Consider the following 23,334-nt stretch of genomic DNA (forward strand, 5'->3'; position numbering starts at 1 on the left):
TCGATTTCTGGGGATATACTAAAGACAATAGATTGGGACATAGTACCATATCTCGAGTTGACCGAGCGGTTAGAGGCGCGCGGCTGTGAGCTTGTAGCTGGGAGATAATGGGTTCGAATCCCACTGTCGGCAGCCCTGAAGATTGTTTTCCGTGGTTTATCATTTTTACACCAGACAAATGCTGGAGCTGTACCTTCATTAAGGCCACGGCCGCTTCCTTCCAACTCCTAGGCCTTTCCCATCCCATCGTCGCCATAAGACCCATCTGTGTCGGTGCGACGTAAAGCCACTAGCAAAAAAAAAAAGTACCGGTACCATATTTGAAGCACTTACCTGATTACTGTTTGCATGAAGGAGCTATATCAAGTGAATTTTGTTTCCCGCAGGCGGGCCCGTATCTTATTCGTCAAGCCTTCTACCTTTGCACTCGTTTCAACGTTCGAATTGTATTGCCACCTTACAGCGAAGTATAAATCTACTGACAGGTTTCTAAGGCTAAATTAATTTTACACGTTTTATGTGGCTTCAGCCGCATTAATAAACTCCCACAGGATAACATTCTACCACCTTAAAATAAATAAGCATGGAAGGGAATTAGAGGAAAATATCATACCTGAGGGGTTTTCTTTACAGAAGAGTGGATAGTTGCATGCAAAAGAACACTTACGTCATGAACTTACAAAAATAAAATATTGCTAGTGATATTTACTATCTTCGTTACAAAGCCAGTATATATGTGTATTGAACTGTCTTCATTTTCAGGTTGCTGTGTGCGACAGAAATCCAAATACCCTAAAGGAGGCTAAAGAAGATATTACCAAATCTTTTGGGGAGAACAAAGCTATCTTCATTGAAATGGACGTCCAAGATGAGACTTCGTTTGAAGGTAAGAGTAGCGTTACAAAAATATTGCAAAGTTTGGGCTGGCAAAAATTGTGAGAGAGGAGACGAGCTGCTCGTCTATGTCCTGAGCTGTCAGTGGAGAATGGCGTGGAATGACATTATTAGAAGAATACGTTTGAGTGGTATTTTTGAAAATAGGAAAGATCACAGTATGAATATAAAGTTGGAACTCAAGTAGACAAACTGGAGCAAATATTCGTTTATAGGAAGTAGAGATAGGAATTGGAATAATTTACCAAGGGACGTGTTCAATAAATTTCCAGATTCTTTGCAATCATTTAAGAAAACTCTTCGAAAACAACAGATAGGGAATCTTCCACTTGGGCGACTGCCCTAAATGTAATTCAGGGTTGGTTGGTTGGTTGGTTGGTTGGTTGGTTGGTTGGTTGGTTGGTTGGTCGGTCGGTCGGTCGGTCGGTCGGTCGATCGATCGATCGATTGATTGATTGATTGATTGATTGATTGATTGATTGATTGATTGATTGATTGATTGATTGATTGATTGATTGATTGATTGATTGATTGATTGATTGATTGATTGATTGATTGATTGATTGATTGATTGATTGATTGATTGATTGATTGATTGATCGATTGATTGATTGATTGATTGATTGATTGATTGATTGATTGATTGATTGATTGATTGATTGATTGATTGATTGATTGATTGATTGATTGATTGATTGATTGATTGATTGATTGATTGATTGATTGATTATGGCCTAGTGCACTTTGGTAACAGTTCGTATGTCACAAGTGCAGCGCCCGCTGTAGTAGTTACGTCGCCCCGAGTATGAAGACAAATTGCCACCCCTTAAAATATATATTTTTCATACTCTTTTATTTTCAAAAAATCGAATCATTTTATTTAATTTTGAATAAAAGCGAAGATTTAGAAAAAGTACGTAACATAATATCGACTATAAGTAGTACAAAAGAGTAGAGTTTAATTAAGAAATATCTGTACCTAGCCAAAACTTGTGAGCCATATTTTAACACGTTTAAATGTTTTTAAAAGTGTGCATTATTGTACAATCATTGCCATTATTTTGGAAATAAAACGAGGTAACATCAACTACGTTAAAATAACAAAAAACGGTAATTAATTGGAGTGCTCTTCTTTAAATCAAAATACTGTAATGCTACACTAAATTGTGCTTAATTATGAAATATTTCTCCAATGGTTTCTCACAATTACATATTTTCCTTCCAGATGCATTCAAGAAGACAAAATCTCACTTCAACCGCCTTGACATCGTAGTCAACAATGCTGGAATACATGATGAAATAAACTGGGAACGTGTGGTTGATATCAACTTCGTGAGTCATTTCTATGAGTATTTTGTTCACACAGAAACGTTGGTAGGATTCCACCTAGAAGTGATCACTATAATGCCAATCAAATCATCTGAAAATAATATTTGCACCATATGTTTTCAGAAAGGGACCATCAGAGGAACTCTGCTTGGTTTCAAATTCATGGGTAAGGACAACGGTGGAAATGGCGGCGTCATCGTAAATGTTTCATCTATTGGGGCATTTGATCATAATTCATTTGTTCCCATTTACTGTGGCACCAAAAGTGCTGTAGTTGCATTGGGAAGAGGTCTTGGGGTAAGTTAAAAACAACTCTCTCTAACCCTAAAGATGCTAATATTACTTTGTTAGTAAGATAGCATTTATTTGTGTTGCAAATCATAAACTAAAATATTTTCAAAATGGAATTTAGAAAATAATATAAAATCAATAATTTAGTGGGTTTTTACTGTGTAATTGAGTTAAGAGTTGCACAATTGTGTAGGCGCTCGCTTTCAGGTATCACCCTTCCTCATTGTTTATACTTCCTATACTGATACCTATATAGTCAAAATTCTTGTGTGGATGTACAGTAAAAACTTTAATCACAACAGTTATCATGCGAAATAAATTTATAATCATAGTAATAATAATTATTATTTATTCTGAAGCCTGTTAAACTGAGTTCTCTCTCATTTAAACACTGTTAGATGTCAAACACGACCTAAACGGACTTGTTGGGATGTGGGGGACTGCGGATGGATGAGTGCATGTTGGAAGCGAAATATTACCAAGTTATAAATGGAGAAAGTGCGGCTGCACAATACAGATTATTAGTAGCAAATTGGGAGTTCAGAGGGATTAGGAAAAGGAAACAGTGGCAACGGGAAGAAAAATGGGTAAAATGGTGGAAATTGAAGGAAGAAGAAGACGGAGAATATGCTGAGATAAAATTACCCGATAGTGTTGAAGAACGTTGGGAGGAAAATAGCTAAATGATATGAACAATTGTGCCCTTGCTGGCAAGATGTAGTGTTGACAGGTTACTATGTTTTTGGTATGAGATAGATCGATTTGTTACTTGCACTGACCTTTCTAAGTTTCATCAATGGCTTTTACGATGTATGAAAGTGACTCAGGTATAAGTATTAGCGATAGTACTGACACCATTCCTTATACAACAAATCCCTGTTACGAATGGTGTTCATAGGATCAGTTGGTGCCTGCAATTCAGTGGGCTTGGCAGTCTGATATGCAATAGCAACTTCTGGATTGGTGAAGAAAGCAATCACCTCATTTCTCTATTATTCTTCCTCACTAACGCCTAGGCCACCTTCAACAGCTGATGGTGGAGCTGTTGAGGATTAAAACAGCTTTCGGGATGAATACTCAACATACATATTAAGAGTGAAGCGCTAATAGGAAGAACTTAAGGTAAGGAGCACCAGAAGAAAGAGAAACAGGGTGCTGGGACAATGGTGATCGAAAACAAATAAAAACGGACAGAGATGTTAAGAAAAGAATGGACAGGAACGGATCCTGGAGATCAGGAATACTTATAAGAGTACAAGTAAATTGGGTGAAAGGTCTGTGGCAAAAGCAAAGGCCAAGGTTGTAAATGAGGCATATAAAGAAACAAAGGAAAATGAAGAAATAAAACTGATGACAATTAAAAAGGCTGGGGAAAATAGGAGTAATGATTTGACGTTAATCAAACAGATGAAAGACGTTGATGATAAGGTAATAACTGATCTCTCAATGAAGAGAGTCGTTAAACAGCTTTCAAATCAAGAAAACGTAGGAGTGATCCAGGAAGATGGTGAACCAAATGAGGCAATAACCATTGGAGTAAGTAGAAAGGGAGAATAGGTAGTAAGAAAAATTTAAAATGGTGAGGCTGTCAGACCGGACGAGATTCCTGTAGCAGTGTGGAAGTGCTTACGAGAGGATGTAACTGATATAGTATAGGATCTAATGTATAAAATATGGTCACAGGAAATAATACCATAAGAATGGAGGAAAAGTATACTGGCACCGATCTTCAAAGTTAAAGAGGACATTCACTATTGTAGTAACTACAGGGGCATCAATTAAATGTCGCCTAACATGAAGATCTTGGAAAGGATTATCGAAGGAAGGCCAAGATGGAAAACGAAGATAGGGGACGAACTGTTTGGTTCCATGCCTGAACGAGAGACTATGGAAGCTAATGGGGCGCTTTTGGAACTGCACATAGCGTTTATCAACCTGGAGAAGGCATATGACAAAGTACTCAGACAAGAATTCCGCAGATGTATGAGAGAAAAGTGAGTCGGAAAGAAGTACACATGGCTGGTTACGGAAATTTATATGGCAGTTGTAACAGAGGTCAGAAGCAGCTTTGGTATAAACAGAAGGATTTTCATTGGATGTTGGTTAGCATAAAGTGTCAGCACTTAGCCCGTATTTGTTCAGTCTGGTTATGTATGTAACCGACTGTGAACGACGTCAAGTCCGAAGAACCAAGGAGTATGATGTACGCCAATAACATTCCCTTGTGTGATACCGACCGAGACGCATTTGAGCTAAGGCTGAAAGGATGGCAGAAAGCACTTGAAAAGATAGGGATAAAAATATATAGAGTAAAGGCCAAATACACGGTTACCAAGGACCCGCAAAATGACGTCTACTTAAGTCTCCAAGCGGTGCAAACGTTACAAACAGCAAGGAGATTCAAATACCTAGAATCAGCATTGGAGAAAGATGGAGGCTTGGACGCTAAGGTTTCCCATGGAATAGCCCACTATGATGTCCTTTAAGCCCCAGAAAAGTGCTAGTTTGCTTCTTATAGGTAGTAGTAGCAGATTTCTCTGTTTGGCGCTGATAGCTGACCCCTGAAAATTTGCTTCAGCATGTCTTGACTCGAAGCAGCAACTTCACACACGCAGAAATTTGCGGCTTAAGGGTTTCTAATTTTACTATATCAGTTTCTAGAACACTTCCGTTGTTGCTGAAGCTATACGTCTCAAAATAACTGGAATGAAGTTCTTACAGATCAGTCCGCTAAGTGAAGCGGAGTGCATTTCACTTTCAGTGCGTATCGGTACGAGGAAGTTTCTAACTTTCAACGCAGGTAGTAACTATTTCTCCAAGTACTTTCTCTTATATGTCTTTGGTACCTCAGAAACAGCACTTTCTATGAACTTCTGTATTACACACATAAGTGATGTAATAAACCCACAGGTTGGGTTATGTAATGTGAAGTTACTGTCGCACTTAAAAATTACTCGTAGATCCTCGAGGACAGAATGGCAGTTTGTAGTGATCAGCGTGCCTTTGCAAGTAACACAGGATACCTGAACCACGATATTCTTCCCCACGAAACCTCCTACGTACGCTAGGGAAGATAACTGGTATGGTAGTCTGCGTAGGAACTGAAACAAGTGAAGTACTTCACCTAAATTTTTGAGCTAAACAAAAAGGAATTTAATGAAGTTATAAATTATTTATATTATTACATACCCTGGATATCATGCTGGCAATCCAGGATACGTAGAGTGGAATTCGGCAAAGATGCTTCAGGAATCTCGCAAGTACTACCTTCCGTTACATGTTGGGTTCATATTGGTACTGTATTGCGTGCCCAGAAGACTCGCCACTCACTCGGACGCTAATTGTGACGGTTAAAGAAATAAATTTGAATTAATGCATTATCCGTAGTTCCCAGTCTGATTTTGCATCAACTCGTCTTTCTAGAGGGAACGGGCGCCAATCCAGAGCAGAAGGCTTATAGACAAAATTTATAAATAGAAAGAGTCTTGAATTTCCCAGGGTTGGGGTGACGGGGGACACTAATCATTAAGTACTTTCTTGAGAGGAAACAAGGAGAATTAACATGATCTGATTGAATTAAAAGAAGAACCAAAAACAACGGTTTATTGAAATTAAAAATGGAATGACGTTGTACCAAGAACTGAAATTTAACTTTAACTAAAGGCTGAAAATGAAACATTACTTAGAAATTACATCACGCGGAGACTTGCATCAATTTACTCAAAGGCTCGCCATTTGTAGCTTCTCCCATCTGGGTTCTTCGCGTGGTTCTGGATTCCTCGTGGTCACCTGCAGTAGCGTGGGTCATCAGGTCAGTTTAGTACCAATCCTGCCTCATGCGTGCATCAATTATTAGAATGATGTGTTGACTAACCTTATCACTTCCTGTTATGACAATATTCATAGCTAGAATATCAGCCCTGATATCATATAAACTACCATGGGTTCGTTTTCATGAAGATAATAACATATAGGAATTCTTCCAAGTTACGGATTTCACTAAAATGCATATCAAAATGTAACTATACACGGAACAAGAATTAACGAGCCTTGATTTAAAGGTCGGCCCATTCCAGACTAGAAATGCTGACTGTAAGCAGTCGCAGAATGTTAATCAGTATGACAGGTACTAAGTGATTCAGATTGAGTGAGAACTGAGGCTTCGTAGAATAGGTAATTCCTATTTACTGAACCCATTAAAGCCCTACGAAGGATACCTACCTTCATTACCTATCAGCAAATCGGCATGAGATCTTTCTCTTGGGACGTCTATAGGTTCGTCGTCACTTGCTTAGGTAAGAGATGAGTTTCAGTAATTTAAACTATTGACTACAATGAGAGGACTCAAGTTAAAAGAAATGGATGTTTTATTTACGATTCAGACGAAATCTGACCACTTGTGACCTTTCACAATCTCTAATCAACGAACTAAAGTATGTCCATTTAAAAAAATAAAAATGATGATGAGAGATGTTGGCTTTGGAGAACTTAACTCAACTGCCTGAGGGGCATTCTTACTAGAACCCACCGTCTTAATTTAAGAATGAAATAAAGAAAGTCTGGAGATCCCTAAGATCCATTTCCATGTGAGACTCCATGTACCACCATAATCATTCATGATGATCCAGCCCCCGTAACACGAGCTTTGGACTCTTGGTATAATTAAGGCAGTCCAATCGGTATGTGCCACAGTGGTTGTACGGCATGGGCCCTTAATTGAATCGATGTGACCTGCGACTATGTCATGGACCGACATCTAACTTTGTGATTTACGTTAAAGTCATTGTGGATGATGACCGTAAGAAAAATGATGCTATAATGGCAGATGGACCTAAACTAAGTTACTGAGGTTGATGACCCCATGACCAACCAAACTTCTAAGCTGAAGGCTGAACACATTTATGTTAAAGTAAATGATGACCAAGGTTTCCACATTAATAAATCCCCAGCACATCTGATGCTCAACAAATAAAAGTAACAACAACAAGAAACGCTCACAACACTTGTGGCAGTAAAGTCCCTTGCCATCGGACATGTCCCCCTTCATCGTTACGTTAGTAAGCTGAAATTTCACAGCCAATAAAACTAACCCATGTCAATCGCCTATAACCCTACGGTTATCCCTTGCACTAATTCCGGCACTTCCTTCGATATGAATTCAGGCCAATGAAACCCAAGAGTCGTAATGCACCTCACTCAACTCTAGGGTGGATGGACTTCTGCACTTCATGTGCTCCACAAGCAAGATCTCATACCACATGAACCTATATTTGTGCCTTGGAAACCAACAACACAATCATTCGTCACGAACTTCATTGATTGATGAGCTATCGTGACATTCAAATAAAATAATCGCAAAACTTTGGATAACCCTCAAAAACACAAAGCCACGCCACTACGGATTCTCATAATTTTGACACCCCTGAAAATGGTTGTTCACAACATAACACAACAATCATGTAATTTCCGTGGCACCGATAATGAATCTCACGTTCTCTACTCAACGAATTTCTTCTTAAGTAATGAAATCTAATTCCAAACATTTGTTATAAATGACAAATCTCAGTTACATTTTCTTTCTGACCATGAACTGGCTCGCCTGCTGACAAACACAGGTGGCTTTATCACCTGGAAAGACGACCCCTCATCGCTATCTCTACAAAACACACACGATATCTTGAACTGTATCAAATGTAAACCTCGCCTCGCTGTCAACTCGCGTGAAATACAATTCTTGACCAACACAGAATATGCGAAAATATTTAATCTAAAACATCACTTGAAATATTCTTATCCATCACGATCATACGGTTTTGCGTGGGATCCTAGCAATGGAATGACCCTATTCCAATACCATTTAATTACACAAAATAAATCCTCGGGTTCCCAGCAATGAAAATCCAGGTACAAAGTAGAAGAGGAGGGAAAGGAGAAGATGGTAGTGTTTCACGTTGGTACTAACATCGTAAGACAAGCAAGTATAAGTACCAACATAGTTGGGAACGTGTGGGACCTGGTAAATGCAGCACGGGTGGAGTTTAAGGAAGCGGATATTGTTATCAGTGGAATACAGTGTAGGAGGGATACCGACTGGAAGGTGAATGGGGATTTAAATGAGACTATGGAGTGGGTATGTGAGAAACTGGAGGTGAAATTTCTAGATCCTAATGGGTGGGTAGGAGATAGATCTGAAAGAAGACTTTGTCTGGAGTAACTATTTCTGATAACGAACTGAAAATGTAGTGACTTCTCTGCGCTCAGATTGCCTTCACTTAAACCGCAGTGGTACATATAAGTTAGGAAATTTGTTTAGAAGGGATGGATGGAGTTTTATTCAGGGAAACGGGGTGGCCTAGGGAGTGGTGATAAGGGAACAGGGATCTAGAAGTCAAGTAGGAATGACATAAAATGTTATTGTTGAACTGTAGAAGTATTGTAAAGAAAACAATAAAATTAAGTAATTTAATAGATATATATATATACTTACCAGATATTGTAATAGAAGTTGAATCATGGCTGGGAAATGATATAATGGATGCAGAAATTTTCTCAGGGAGCTGGAGTGTGTATCGTAGAGATAGGGTAGGAATGGTAGGAAGGAGAGTATTCATTCTGGTGGAAGAAGAATTTGTAAGCTGCGAAAAAGATAAGGATGACAAACATGAAATTATAGGTGTAAAACTCATCTCTAAAGATAATAGGAAACTTCATGTCTTTGGAGTGTACAGAGCGGGAAAGACTGAGATTCAGAATTATTTAATAACATAATCAGCTATGTGGGAAACGATAAGGAAAGGAACGTTATTGTAGCGGGTGATCTCAATTTACCAAATGTCAATTGGGAAGGTAATACGAACGACAGGAATCATGAGCAACGAATGGCAAATAAGTTAATATGGCAAGCGCATCTGGTTCAAAAAGTGATGGAACCAACTAGAGGGAAGAATATTCTGGATGTGGTGCTGGTAAAACCAGATGAGCTCTATAGAGAAACCAAAATAATAGATGGTATTATTGATCACAAAGCTGTTTTTGTGGTAGTTAAAAATAAATGAGAAAGAAAGGAAAATATTAAAATTAGGACTATTAGGCAGTACCATATGGCTGATAAAACAGGCATGAGGGAGTTTTGAAAAAGTAAATAGGATCGGTGGAAAACGGTAAATAAAAATGTAAATAGACCCTGGGATGGGTTTAAAGCAAATGTTGAGGAATATGAAATTAGGTTTATACTTTCAAAGACGTTAAAGAATGGTAAAGATCCACCATATTATAACAGAGAAGTAAAGAGACTAAAAAGGACGTGCAGGTTGGAAAGAAATACAGTTAGAAATGGCTGTGGAAGTAAGGAGAAATTGAAGGAACATGCTAGGAAGTTGAATCTAGCAAAGAAGTCAGCTAAGGATAACATGATGGCAAGCATAACTGATGGTCATCCAAATGTTAGTGAAAAATGGAAGAGTATGTAAAGGTACTTTAAGGCAGAAACAGGTTCCAAGAAGGATATTCCAGGAATCATTAATGAACAAGGGGAGTGTGTATGGAAGGATCTTCAAAAGGCAGAAGTATTCAGTCAGCAGTATATAAAGATTGTTGGTTACAAGGATAATGTCCAGAAATTAATAACTGGTTTGACTGAAGGCAATTTGGGTTCAGGAAAAGTTATTCCACTGAGGCTCAACTTGTAGAATTCCAGCAAGATATAGCAGATAATCTGGATTCAGAAGGTCAATTGGACTGTATCGCGATTGACCTATCTAAGGCATTTGATAGGGCAGAACATGGGAGACTACTGGCAAAAATGAGTGCAATTGGACTTGAAAAAAGAGTGATTGAATGGGTGGCTATGTTCCTACAAAATAGAACTCAGGGAATTAGAGTAGGTGAAGCTTTATCTGACCCTGTAATAATTAAGAGGGGAATTCCTCAAGGCAGTATTATTGGACCTTTATGTTTCCTTATATATATCAATTATATGTGTGAAGAAATGGAATTAGAGATAAGGCACTTTGCATATAATGTTATTCTGTACAGAGTAATAAATAAGTTACAAGATTGTGAGCAACTGCGAAATGACCTCAATAATTTTGTGAGATGTACAGTATGCAATGGTATGATGATAAACAGGGCTAAATGCCAGGTTGTGAGCTTCACAAATAGAAAAAGTCCTCTCAGATTTAATTACTGCGTTGATGGTGTGAAAGTTCGCTTTGGGGATCATTGTAAGTACCTAGATCTTAATATAAGGAAACATCTTCATTGTGGTAATCACATAAATATGGTTGTAAATAGAGGGTCCAGATCTCTGCACATGGTTATGAGAGTAATTCGGGGTTGTAGTAAGAATGTAAAGGAGAGGGCATATAAGTCTCTGGTAAGACCCATAACTAGAGTATGGTCACAGTGTATGGGACCCTCACCAGGATTACTTGATTCAAGAATTGGAAAAATCCAAAGAAAAGCAGCTCGATTTGTTCTGGGTGATTTCCGACAAAAGTGTAGCGTTATAAAAATTGTTGCAAATTTTGGGCTGTTAAGACTTGGAAGAAAGAATACGAGCTGTTCGACTAAGTGATATGTTCCGAGCTACCAGTGGAGAAATGGTGTGGAATGACAACAGTAGACGAAAAAGTGTGAGTGGTGTCTTTAAAAGTAGGATAGATCACAATATGAAGATAAATTTGGAATACAAGAGGAGAAATTGGGGCAAATATTCGTTTGTAGGAAGGGAGTTAGGGATTGGAATAACTTACCAAGGGAGATGTCCAATTTCTTGCAATCATTTGATAAAAGGCTTTCACCTGGGCGACTGACCCTTAATGCAGATCAGTAACGATTGATTGATTGATTGATTGATTGATTGATTGATTGATTGATTGATTGATTGATTGATTGATTGATTGATTGATTGATTGATTGATTGATTGATTGATTGATTGATTGATTGATTGATTGATTGATTGATTGATTGATTGATTGATTGATTGATTGATTGATTGATTGATTGATTGATTGATTGATTGATTGATTGATTGATTGATTGATTGATTGATTGATTGATTGATTGATTGATTGATTGATTGATTGATTGATTGATTGATTGATTGATTGATTGATTGATTGATTGATTGATTGATTGATTGAAGTCTCTTCAACACTACAGGATATAAACAAACAGATCCACATTCCTTCCTATCTCTGCAAGACTTGAACCAACTTCTACCACAAATTCTCTACACGACAATAATATGGAATATCTCTCTTACGTGATACACAACTTAGTTGTTACACAAACAATATGTGACGAACTAACCATCTCTCCTCGCATATCTGAATTTGACAACACAATATTTCCAAAACCGAAACTCACAACTTGACTTACAAATATGTTACCGTCATTTTCCTCTAATCAATTCTACACAGATCTTAGCAGACCATTGGAATAGCACTTCCCTTTCACAAATCATACACCAATTTCGCCTCGTACCTTCCCTTGAAAAATTTACGGCGCCGAACACAGGACAGTATGCCTTCCGCAACAGCTGACATTCCATCATTACCACGCACTCGCTCTGAATGGTAAACCACGGATTACAGTTATAGCAATTTCATCTTTACACTGAACAGAAATTCGTGTTAAATTAATATCTTAACTTTGGCAAGCGTCAAATATAGGAAATAAACGTAAGGAAATGATACTTCGCTCTAGACATTATATTCGTTTTACAGTCATCAAATCTACTACAGTACAACATTTCACACGCCAGTTTTGCGGCTCTCCCGACTATCCAAGAAACATAAAATGACCTTTCGTCGTTTTCCTCTGACATTTTCACGAAATAAAAGGGTGATCAAAATGCGTCACAGATACACAAATAAAATTGTGACATAATGAAATAAACAAATGCAGTTTCAAGAGTGTAGTTTACATACCTGAAGTCGTACGTGCCCTCGCATCATGACAGGCCCACCAACCTCTCTTAATCTTTATCTAGCCATCTCAACAGATAGTGGCTTTACAAAACATGATCTTCCTTTCATTTTATTTGATACCATTCACCTGAAAATAACGACATAAAAATGCTCTTCACACGTTCGCTTCCTCGCAAACCGAACACGTTCGTCAAACCACCGATCTGCACACGCAGTAAAGTAAAACAATGATATTTTATAATTCAACTGAAGGATTTAGTCATTATAATGGCCCTCTATTGCCTGGACGAACAGTTACATGACGGTTCCACATTGCGGAATACCGTTAATTTGACTGCTAATCTATCTCCACATGGAGATGACGTTTGGCCAAAACTACCTTCCCTTGACAACTTTACATTGTTAGTCTGAACGACGTGCGGCCCCCTCAGATTCACTGGAAACAATGCGGGAATATCAAATGGCGCAGCATGCTTTTATAAAATGTTCTCCCACCACCATACCATCTGCATTTACCGCCAAACGTTTACTGACACTGTTTTCACCTCACAGAAAATGTTAATTATGGGTGATTATAACACATAGTTGCTTAGTTAGTAGCGGTGTTGATGATAAGCATTAAGGATATCTCTCAACAAATTTTAGTCGTTAAGTTAACGCATGAGCTGGGCACTATATTTTGATCGATGTAACAGAGTTTAAACAAACAGGCGCGTCTTTAGACAATTTTACTTCTGGAGCTATTTAGCGGTCTTAAGTCTTTACCACTAATAACAAAATTGTTTCACTTACGATTTCCTGGCGTTTACCACGGCGGTTTCGTCGTCAATTCTTCTAAAAATGGACTTTAAACAAAAAATAGTTCCGCCAAATTACTTCGTATCCCTGCACATTCTATACTTGTGGGTGACGTAATATCTGTAGCGTGAGAATGAGAATCACCCCACCTGTTCCTCAAGTGCCGTCTCTGGTCGGTTTAGTGAACGTCAAGCCTTCAATGTTTTGAGCTGCAGCCAATAGCCAATGGAGAAGCCTGCTGTGTTGTCAAGGCTGCTTCACACGCTACTGCCCTGGCCTCTGCTACTGCGAATGCTCAACCCCTGATCAGTGGAGATGGTAGCCTAAGGTTAAGTCACCTGGCTTGGGAACTGGGTGTTTATAACGTCTTTGCCATTCATTTTATTCTCATTAGGTCACCACCAAGCCTATACAGATGCCATGCACCATTATTATTATTATTATTATTATTATTATTATTATTATTATTATTATTATTATTATTATTATTAAATAATAATGTTTAATTTTACAGCGGTCGTACCCATCGTTTATTGGTAAATTAGTTTCCTAAATGTAGTGAATATGGGTGAAGTCATTCAAAATCGGACACGCCCCGTTTTCTCTCGGCCTCCGCTTGACAAATATATACAGAGTTGCCAAGCGTACTTTCCGGCTTTAACTGTAGATGACTCTGATTTGTGCATATTCTCGCCATATAATTTATACGTATGTATATATTTATAGGGTTTCGCTTTCATATAGGTCTCTCATAATCATTCCATTATATTGTATTACGGTAGTTGATAGCAAGAGCTGAACAACCTTTCTTGGGGTAGGGTCTTACGAGACGGAGTCTATATTTGACTTGCAGCTATTTTCTCAAACGGTTATTTAATCAGGCTGAAGGACGCCGTTTCATTTGCGTGGTTTCTGCGATTTTCGAATCAGGAAATGTTTGTTTTAGTACGTCCTGTAAATGGTCCATGGCCCTAAACGGTATAATGAGTTCCGCGGAAAAACCTAGGGTTTTATTTCTGCACTGTGTGATAATTTCTGAACACTCGTTACGATAGTCTCTTTGTTGAAAATGAGCGTTAAAATTGCTTTAGCGGCTAACGGATACAGCCTTCATGCTTGTATGTGCTTTTCACTGTTGTGTATTTTATATTACTTAATTCCGAGACAAATGTCACGTTACAAACCTTACACACTGTCATATCCTCACATGTTGGATCAGGACGCAACAATTTCTTATACTCTCCCATGACTTGCTTTTGTTTCCTTCTGGGTGTTTTACCACAAAGTTCTTTTTCATTGTCGAAGGACATGCTTTCCATTTAGAATTAGAAGTTACGCCATTTTTACTTATTTAACGTAATTAATACATGGTAAGCTCACCCACAAGAAACTGAAGTACTGCGTTGTCACACAAAATGAATCTGTAAGTCCATCACAATATTACTGGTAAGAACGACAAAATCGCATTATCCATAAAATTTACAACTAAATGCTGTAGTGTTACCCGTTTGATGTTGCGTAAACTTCACATCTTCAATGGCTGATCAAGAAACGATTGATGGAATTCGGTGTGAGCTGATTCAAGAGTGTGACTGTGAACATAATATATATGACTAAGAAACCCACGCTTAATAAAGTATGAAGTGAGGTAATCCAGGCTGCAGAGTAAGACAGACAGGTCCTACGTGTCAGATTATATCAGGCATGACCAACAGTGCCCTCATTGAGACATCGCACGGCCTGGAAATGACCTCGCACACGCGCGGGCAGAACTTCTCTCTAGACGGGACGGATGGGAGTTGAACTGATAGTACGTTCGTTCACAGGAGGGGGTGAGTAAACCAGATCACTTCGCACCATGTGAAACAAAAGGATGATGCAAGACGAGAGTGGTAAGACTAAAAGTTATTATAGATTTGACCCAGAGTGGTCACGCTGCTTTCTAATTCGCGAACATGAAAGAGAAGCTCAGTGCTTACTGTGTAAACGGCATTTCGTCAGCAAAAAGTTGACTATTAGACGTCATTATGAGCAGTATCATGCACATCAGTACAGTGTAGGAGGTTTCAGGGTCTTCATGTTGTGAAAGGAAAGTTGCAGCTCTTTCCCTCATGGTACAGTCTAGTGTTCAACCAGAAGACGCACCCCAGAATTTGCAACTGGAACTTATAGAGTTATTATGTGACGCGCGGCTGAAGCAAGAGTAGGCCTTCAAAGAAATGGAAATTATTGACTTTTATCGAACCCTTGTCCCATATTGCTTCCCACAACTCCGAAAGTTTGCGGCAGAAATCCTGTCAATCTTTGGAAGTACTTGCACAAGTGAAAAGTTCTTTTCCAGGATGAAGATCACCGAATCTCGATTCCGATCTCGTCTAACATACATCTCAATGCAGTAATGAAAATAGTGCCTACCAGCACTATCAAGTCTAACACTGGCCGATTTATTGCCAGCAAACGTTACTAGGACTCAGGAAATCAGTGCACATAAATGGGACGCTTTTAGGTAACTTTTTTTTTACAGGAAGAGAAACCACAATGCCCAGGATGTAGACAAGTGCTCACCGGAATGTTTTAAGTTATTGCATCACACCTTTGTTTTTTCCAACGAGAATACACTTCATTTTTTAATGTAATGTACCTTGAGCATGTCAGAATTTGATTCTACGTTTAACATTTGGTTAATGTGTGTAGTATTTAGCTACCCTATCGTCATTGTATATATCAATAATGTGTTTGTTATTATTTCATGTAAATTAAACACTGACGGTGCCTTATTAATAACTATTGGTGAAGGACAGCTGTCATTTAGTGGTAGCACCCATTGTTCACAATGACGGAAGTACAGTAATACTGTGCACCCCTTACGCATCTCCTTCTAATTTCTCCGCTCGAGTCAGCGTGTGCCAGCCGAGACCGTACGGGAGTAAAGACTCCCTGCACCCAGCTCGGCTGGCGTGTGCTTGACCTTGACGTTGTCGTATTGTAAGCCTTGTAACTCTTGTAAAACCTTCAGTTATTATGTTTAATACATTTTAATTATCTTTTATTAAATGCCAAGTACGACTATACCCTGCAAATATGTATTGTCACGGCCATCTTGATATTTATAGAGGCCTGCTACTAACAGTTGTGACGTCACGCGTATAGTGCTCAGTCCCGTCGTCGCGTGTAATTCCTATATTGCTGATACGATACTTTTTTAACATAATGTTACAAATAAAATGCAATAATGAGCCTACAGACACATAACATCGAAGAAACACTATCAAAAGAATACATACGAATACACAAATATATACACTAAAGGTAGTATATTACATATTGTAAAATGTTCGACTGAAGGCTACTCACCTGGACTGTACGATGATGATGATGACTAGGCGAATGGTTTTCTCTCGAAACAATGTCATTCTTTTGTGCTTGTCTGAGCACATGAATAACTGTTAAAAAACGTATTTTCCAAAATATGACAGATCTTGGTCACAACACTCATTAACTCAGCAGCACACACCCACACTTATCACAGGTTTTTCAACTTTCCTTATCAAAACAATGAATGCAACATCCTTATAATTACTACTGCATCAGATATCAAGGTCTGAGTTAATGTGTAACTTTCCACAATTTGAAAAGTACCGGTAGTATGATGGTCACTCGGCAAACTGCTGCTGTCTCTAAAATGCCATTATATTACACTTATTTGAGCACATCGTGTTGTTAATTAATTATTTATGAATGACAGTTACAAAAAATATTTGCCATGATATGATGGATCCGCAGCTCACACTCACACTTGTCACAGAAATTGCCAGGTTTTTCAACTTCCACTATCAAAATATTGAAAAAAACATCCCTACCATTTCCACTGTTTAAAAATATCGCACCTATTTGAATCAGATATGAAGGCATGAGTTAATAAGTAGCCCTCCACAACAAATCATTTGATGCTCACTAAGTAAACTGTTGTCTCTAAAATGTCATTATTTTATGCTTGTCAGTGCACACAGTGTTGTTGTTAATTATTTTTGAGTAATTGTTACCAAAATTTTTTCCCAAAATGCGGCAGATCTTGGATACAATACTAATGAACTCTATACACTCATCACGATAATTGCTTGTTTCTTCAGCTTTCATTTTCAAAAGGTTTGTAAAACTTCCCTGTGACTTCCGGTGTTGAGAAAGGCATCTTAAAAATCAGATATCAAGATCTGAAATAAATTGTAGCCCTCCACAGCAATTTGAAAAACAAAATCTGTAGGCTGTTTCAACCCCCCTCTGCACAGCTTTAGCAAGTATGAATTTGCTTCATCATTCAGTTCTGCTGTTGACAATTCTTTGTCCAAAGTAATAAGTGTTTTAAAATCAGCACACCGTTTGACATTTCTTACTAAACTGTGTGAAATGTACCCTGCTATGTAAAACAATACTGATGCAGTATTGAAATCAATTTCTAAGTCCCTTTATTTAGTGATAGCCAATTTTACATCTTCACAGATTCATTTAGATCTTTTAAGGAAGAGACTTCAATGAGAATTCTCCGTATGATGAGGACTTCGACTTTAAAACACTTATAATTCGAAGTTTTTTCTGAATCAAGCACTTAAGAAACAGAGACATGTTAACAGGAGCCACATATTTGCCTATATTGACCAAATCTGGCTTCAAGTGGGCCAATCTGAAATTCCCTTAACAGCAAATATTTTTAGTCTTGAAATGTTCCAAATACATGTTCAGTCAATATAATGAGAGTTTCTGTTGTATGCATTAATGAGAAAATGTGTCCTGGGTTGAAATGAAATGGCGTATGGCTTTTAGTGCCGGGAGTGTCCGAGGACAGGTGCAGGTCTTTCGATTTGACACCCGTAGGTGACCTGCGCGTCGTGATGAGGATGAAATGATGATGAAGACGACACATACACCCAGTGCCAGTGAAATTAACCAATGATGGTTAAAATTCCCGACCCTGCCGGGAATCGAACCTGGGACCCCTGTGACCAAAGGCCAGCACGCTAACCATTTAGCTATGGAGCCGGACTGTCCTGTGTTAATTTCCCTGTAAGCTTAGAAGATGTCTGTACACTCAAGCTTTGCCATAACACCAGAAATTCTACAAACTTCTTAAGAAATAACACACTTTCATCTTCAGCACTTCGAATTGGCTACCATAATGGATCTCTAAGTTGTTTCCCTGTTTTTGGGGTTCCTACATTGACAATTTTCCACTATGTGAGGACAGTCAAAATGAATTCTGCTGTACCCACAATGCAATGATCCTTAATAAATGTCTGCAAAGCCACGCTGTTCTTCTCATCGAAAAGACGGACAACCAGTGAGACATTCCGGCTTTCAATATTTGAGGGATACAAGACCTTCTTTGACAAAGGTGGTGCGGACTTCACTAAAGTTCTTTCTTCTGAAAAATTAAGAACTTTTAAATCCTCCAAATTAGCACTTAGAGCTATACTTGTGTCTTCAATGTATGGAAAAATGAATCTCTGTTCTTCATTACCCTGGTTTAGCCGTTTAGCCCATTATTTCTATCACTGTTCAATAGGTGGACTGTATCAAATAGTAGAAATTTTTTTTCCGTTGGATTACAAGGATTTTCAATACATGGTGTAATGGTACCATCACAAAGCAGCTTAAATGTGCTACGGTTCATTCTGTTATTATCACATATCAGTGACAAAACAACAAATACACATTCACCTGATACTTTTAGTGCCTGGAATGTTAATTTCCTTAATTTTTCTGCCTGTAAAATTTTTACAGGATATAATACAATTAAGTCCACATTTGCAGAAAATAAAGAAGTTAACATGAATGCTTGAATTTTAGTAGCAATGTCATCGTTTTCTGAAAAAACCTTCTAAACACCCCCCCCCCCCTCCCGTATGTCAGTCTCTGCATTATGTGAATTTCATCAAAAAGAACATTGACAGTTTTTTTCATGTGGTTTTAAACATTTTGCTTTTTTGTTAAGATAATTTTCTTGAGAGTCTTTCAACCCTATTTCACTCTTCATATCAGCACCTAATCTTCTTAAGTAAGAAGGGTGAGGTAAGGTCAAAACACCTGAATTTCTCAATTGAATGTATGCACCAGTAAATGAAAAATATTGAAGATGCCTACAAAAATGTCCCTGATGAGTACTTCCTTTCTTTAGACACACTGAACTCAAGTTGTTCTCTTAAAAACTGGAGTTTATGAACAAGTGGCAATGTGTTATCACTATATAAATTCAATAACTCATCAATATAGTCATCTAGAGTTAAGCACATATGATTTAACTTGTTAACTGTATCCACTGATGTAGACGAGTTACTAAAAGCATTCAAATGACTCAGTAAACACTCAAGTGCTAAACATGTGGTACACAGGAGACTATCTCCTAAAATTCAGCTATATTTTAGAAGGTATCTTACAACCATTTAAGCATACTTGCACACTTAAGTCCTTGAAAACTGTAATAGACACCTCTTCAGTCGGAATGTCCCGGGTTTGAATCTTGTAAAAGAAAACTTTATCGACATCAATTTTGGTAGAAAATTCAAGTACATTTTAGGGCTGATAATTTACCCAAAACGTCCTCATAATTTGATATCTTGTCTCCTTCACAACATATCTTGAAGGTTAGTTCGTCATCCTTTAAAATATCCTCTCTTCTTTCTTCTGGCGATTTTTGTTTGGCAGGTATTGGTTGAGACATATATGACGGCTGCCCAGGAAATATAGTTGGCACAGCATCGTCAGTTAATTTTGGCTTTACCCTAAGCACAGTTAAAACGGAACCATCTAGTCGTTTTGCAGTATCAACTCGAATTATGTGATTTCCGGGAAAATGTTTAATACAGCCACAGGCATATTTACTGGGTTCAAAATTAGCTCGGTCTATAGCATGAATCCATTTAGTTCGCTTCTCCTTATGGCTAGGAAACGCAAATGTTGAAATAGCAACCTCCTTATTTGAACGATAATTGGATGTACATCCAGGCACACTACACGTTCGTCCCATTTTGCAAAAAGGAGCATACACTACACTAACACATAATAATAATAATAATAATAATAATAATAATAATAATAATAATAATAATAATAATAATAATAATAATAATAATTAAATAATAAACTTTAGAGTACTTTAGACAATTCATAATAGCTCAGTGTATTCACCTAACCTAGCAATACTTCCTAACAACAGGCTGCTCAAATTACAATGCTATAGTATTTAACACATACTACTGCTGAAAATACATCTTTTACTGGTGTGTTTTCATACAGTTATCACTTTTAAATACGAATGAACACTTCAAATAATGTTGAAATTACAACAACGTGCTACCAAACTACCATGATAATAAGACTCGTACCTCCATATCGATGCACTAAACGACTGGCGTGGTATTGTACATTCGTACATTGTATATTCTACATTTCTATAACCTTAAATACGTATTGTGAATAAGTCTGACCTCAAAACCTGTGTGGTCGAAAACTGTAGAAAGCTCTGTAATATTCGTATATTGGTATAATCCACTATCATTCTGATACATGTGGATGTTTCTGGAAACTTACAGTACTGATTTATTATCCAAATACATAGATAACATTAGTAATTTTGTAGACATGTCCATGTGTGTTTGTAAACGGTAATCAAACATTCGAGTTTGATCTACTCCAATCTTCTTCTTATTTTCATTTTTTTCGCCTTCCTCTTCTTCTTATTATTATTCTTCTTCTCGGGATGGTTATGGGCTCTAATATCTCACCCAATCACAAATCGTGTTTTATGGGACCACTCACACTAAAGTTGATAAGCACTAACGACACTTACGCAGTAAATCTTGGTTGCAAATGTACACCACTAAGTGTGAGTCAAAATTAAAAAATTAGCACAGAAAAACGAAACACTAATGGAAGCAGGAACGTATGACCGTCAGAAAGGTTAGTGAGATATTAACGTTTACAGAACCAGTTGAGAGTCATCAATGAACTGATTTATTGAATCAATGATAGCAGGATTGAGATTATGCAGTCAACAGGAAACATTGGTCGGAAAAAGGTATTTAAAGCCTTCAAGGCGTGATAAAAATATTCTGCGCGGAGAAGAATATACAGGACATTGAAAGACTAAATGATTAATATCACCATCTGGATCGCCACATATGCAGTGAGGCAGGTAGGTAATGTGGAATCGATATTTGTATTGAGCTGTAAGAGCATGATTAAAACGCAAACGAATAATGTTTGTTATGTGGCGACGAGAATAAAGAACCTTTCATGTACCAAGGTTTGAGCGGAATGTGGAATTCAATGTGATAATAAAAACGTCCTTCGTTCCCGGCATTTCTTACACCAATCTTCTTGCCAAGAATGATACGCGTTATCCTTTATAAGAGGATAATAATCACATGGCGGGACGGCTACAGTATGGATGGGTGTCGTAAGTCTAGCAGCATGCGTGGCAGCATAATCAGTTCGTTCATTGCCAAATATACCAGCATGCCCCGGCACCCATACCAATGTGAGATAAACCTCGGATTGTTCGAGTGTGTAGAGTGAATGCTTAACATTATATAAATACCAACTAAGGGATAAGGTAAAGAAAGATAACGACTGTAGCACACTTAAAGCGTTAGCATAAATAGTCAGTTTGGTGAAGACATGCTGTTTAATATAGAGAAGGGCTAGTCTAATTGCAAATAATTCGGCGGAATAAATTGAAAATTATTCGGTAGGCGGTACTGAACAGTTACATGAGTAATGGATACAAAGAAAGCAGCTCCAACTCCTTGCAGGGTTTTTGAACCATCTGTATATAGATCAATGCCTCGTTCAGAAAGGGGTATTCGCAAATTCTTCTTAGCCGGCTCTATATCAAACGGGCCATGTTGTGTTCAGGGAAAACTTGATGTCGGTGGGATAATGATATGTGGAGTAAAATAGACTATCTAGGGAAAAGGCGTACGAAGGTAGCTTAGGGGTTCGCAGTAATGTATCACGATAAACATGTAATGTAGTGTAAGCAAAATATATGGAAAGTGTGTGAGCGTTCCTGGGGCGTGCAATGGATGATATTCATGAAGTAATTTTAGTTTTGGCACAAGTGGGTTAGTCGCGAGAGCAAATTTTTAATGAGATATTTCTGGGCTAACATTTGTCGGCGAGTCAATAACGGGGGTTCGCCGTATTCCACAAGTAAAGCGTTTGTGGGGGTGGTTTTAAGAACTCCCAGACAAATACGGAGTGCGTGAAATTGTAGTGTATTTAGTTGCGTTAAAGTAGAAATTGGCGCGATATCAATAAAATGTGTACTGTAATCCATTTACGAGCGAATAGTAGCTTTCCATAACGATATAGCTGTCACGGGATCTGCTCCCCAATGTCGGCGCGTAACTGTTTTGGGAACGTTTAGGTATACTTCAGCCTTATTACGTAATTTTAGGGTGTGTTATTTCCAGGTGAGTTTATTATCTAATAGTACCCCTAGGTATTTGTGATGAGTGGAAATGGGTATTGCATACCCATCAAAGGAAATAGCACAGTGGTCATACCTACGCTTATGAGTAAAAATCATTGCCGAGCATTTCTCAATGGGTAGTTGTAAACCATGCGAATCTAACCAATGTAGTGCTTTGTTCATAATGTGTGACAAATGATTTCGACGCATGTCTTTACTATCATGTGAGAAATATATTACAAAATCGTCAGCATAAGCAACTAATCGGACGGATTGCGTAATTAGTTGCTTGAAGTCACTCATATACATTGCGAAGAGGATTCCACTAAAGATATCTCCTTGAGGTAAACCATGGGAAGTTTGGCGATTGGGGATAAGGTGTTCAGCTTATTTAATGGTGAGCGTACGATACGTGAGTACTTGCCGTATGAAATGTAAAAAATTAAGTGGGGTACCACGTAAAGCAAGTTTGTCCCAGAGGAGGTGAAGATGGACTGAATCGTATGCGCCTTGAATATCTTAAAAGATAGCGATGGTGCTTTTTTAGGATGTCGCGCTAATAGAATATCAGTGATAAGTGTATTAATGGCATCGTGAGGGATTCATCCCTTCAGAAAGGCATA

At 38.0% G+C, this 23,334-nt stretch overlaps 1 protein-coding gene across 1 annotated transcript in view; it reads left to right on the plus strand.

Annotated features, from left to right (window-relative positions):
• LOC136874034 (15-hydroxyprostaglandin dehydrogenase [NAD(+)]) overlaps positions 1 to 23,334 on the plus strand; it is a 112,179-nt gene that overhangs the window by 17,160 nt on the left and 71,685 nt on the right. The window contains exons 2-4 of the mRNA XM_067147528.2: positions 763 to 886; positions 2,120 to 2,226; positions 2,347 to 2,520. Of these exons, the coding sequence (XP_067003629.2) occupies positions 763 to 886; positions 2,120 to 2,226; positions 2,347 to 2,520 (405 nt within the window). The remainder of the gene's footprint in view (positions 1 to 762; positions 887 to 2,119; positions 2,227 to 2,346; positions 2,521 to 23,334) is intronic.

This window comes from Anabrus simplex, chromosome 5 (genome assembly GCF_040414725.1).
Source record: "Anabrus simplex isolate iqAnaSimp1 chromosome 5, ASM4041472v1, whole genome shotgun sequence".
NCBI classification, from domain to species: Eukaryota; Metazoa; Arthropoda; class Insecta; order Orthoptera; family Tettigoniidae; genus Anabrus; species Anabrus simplex.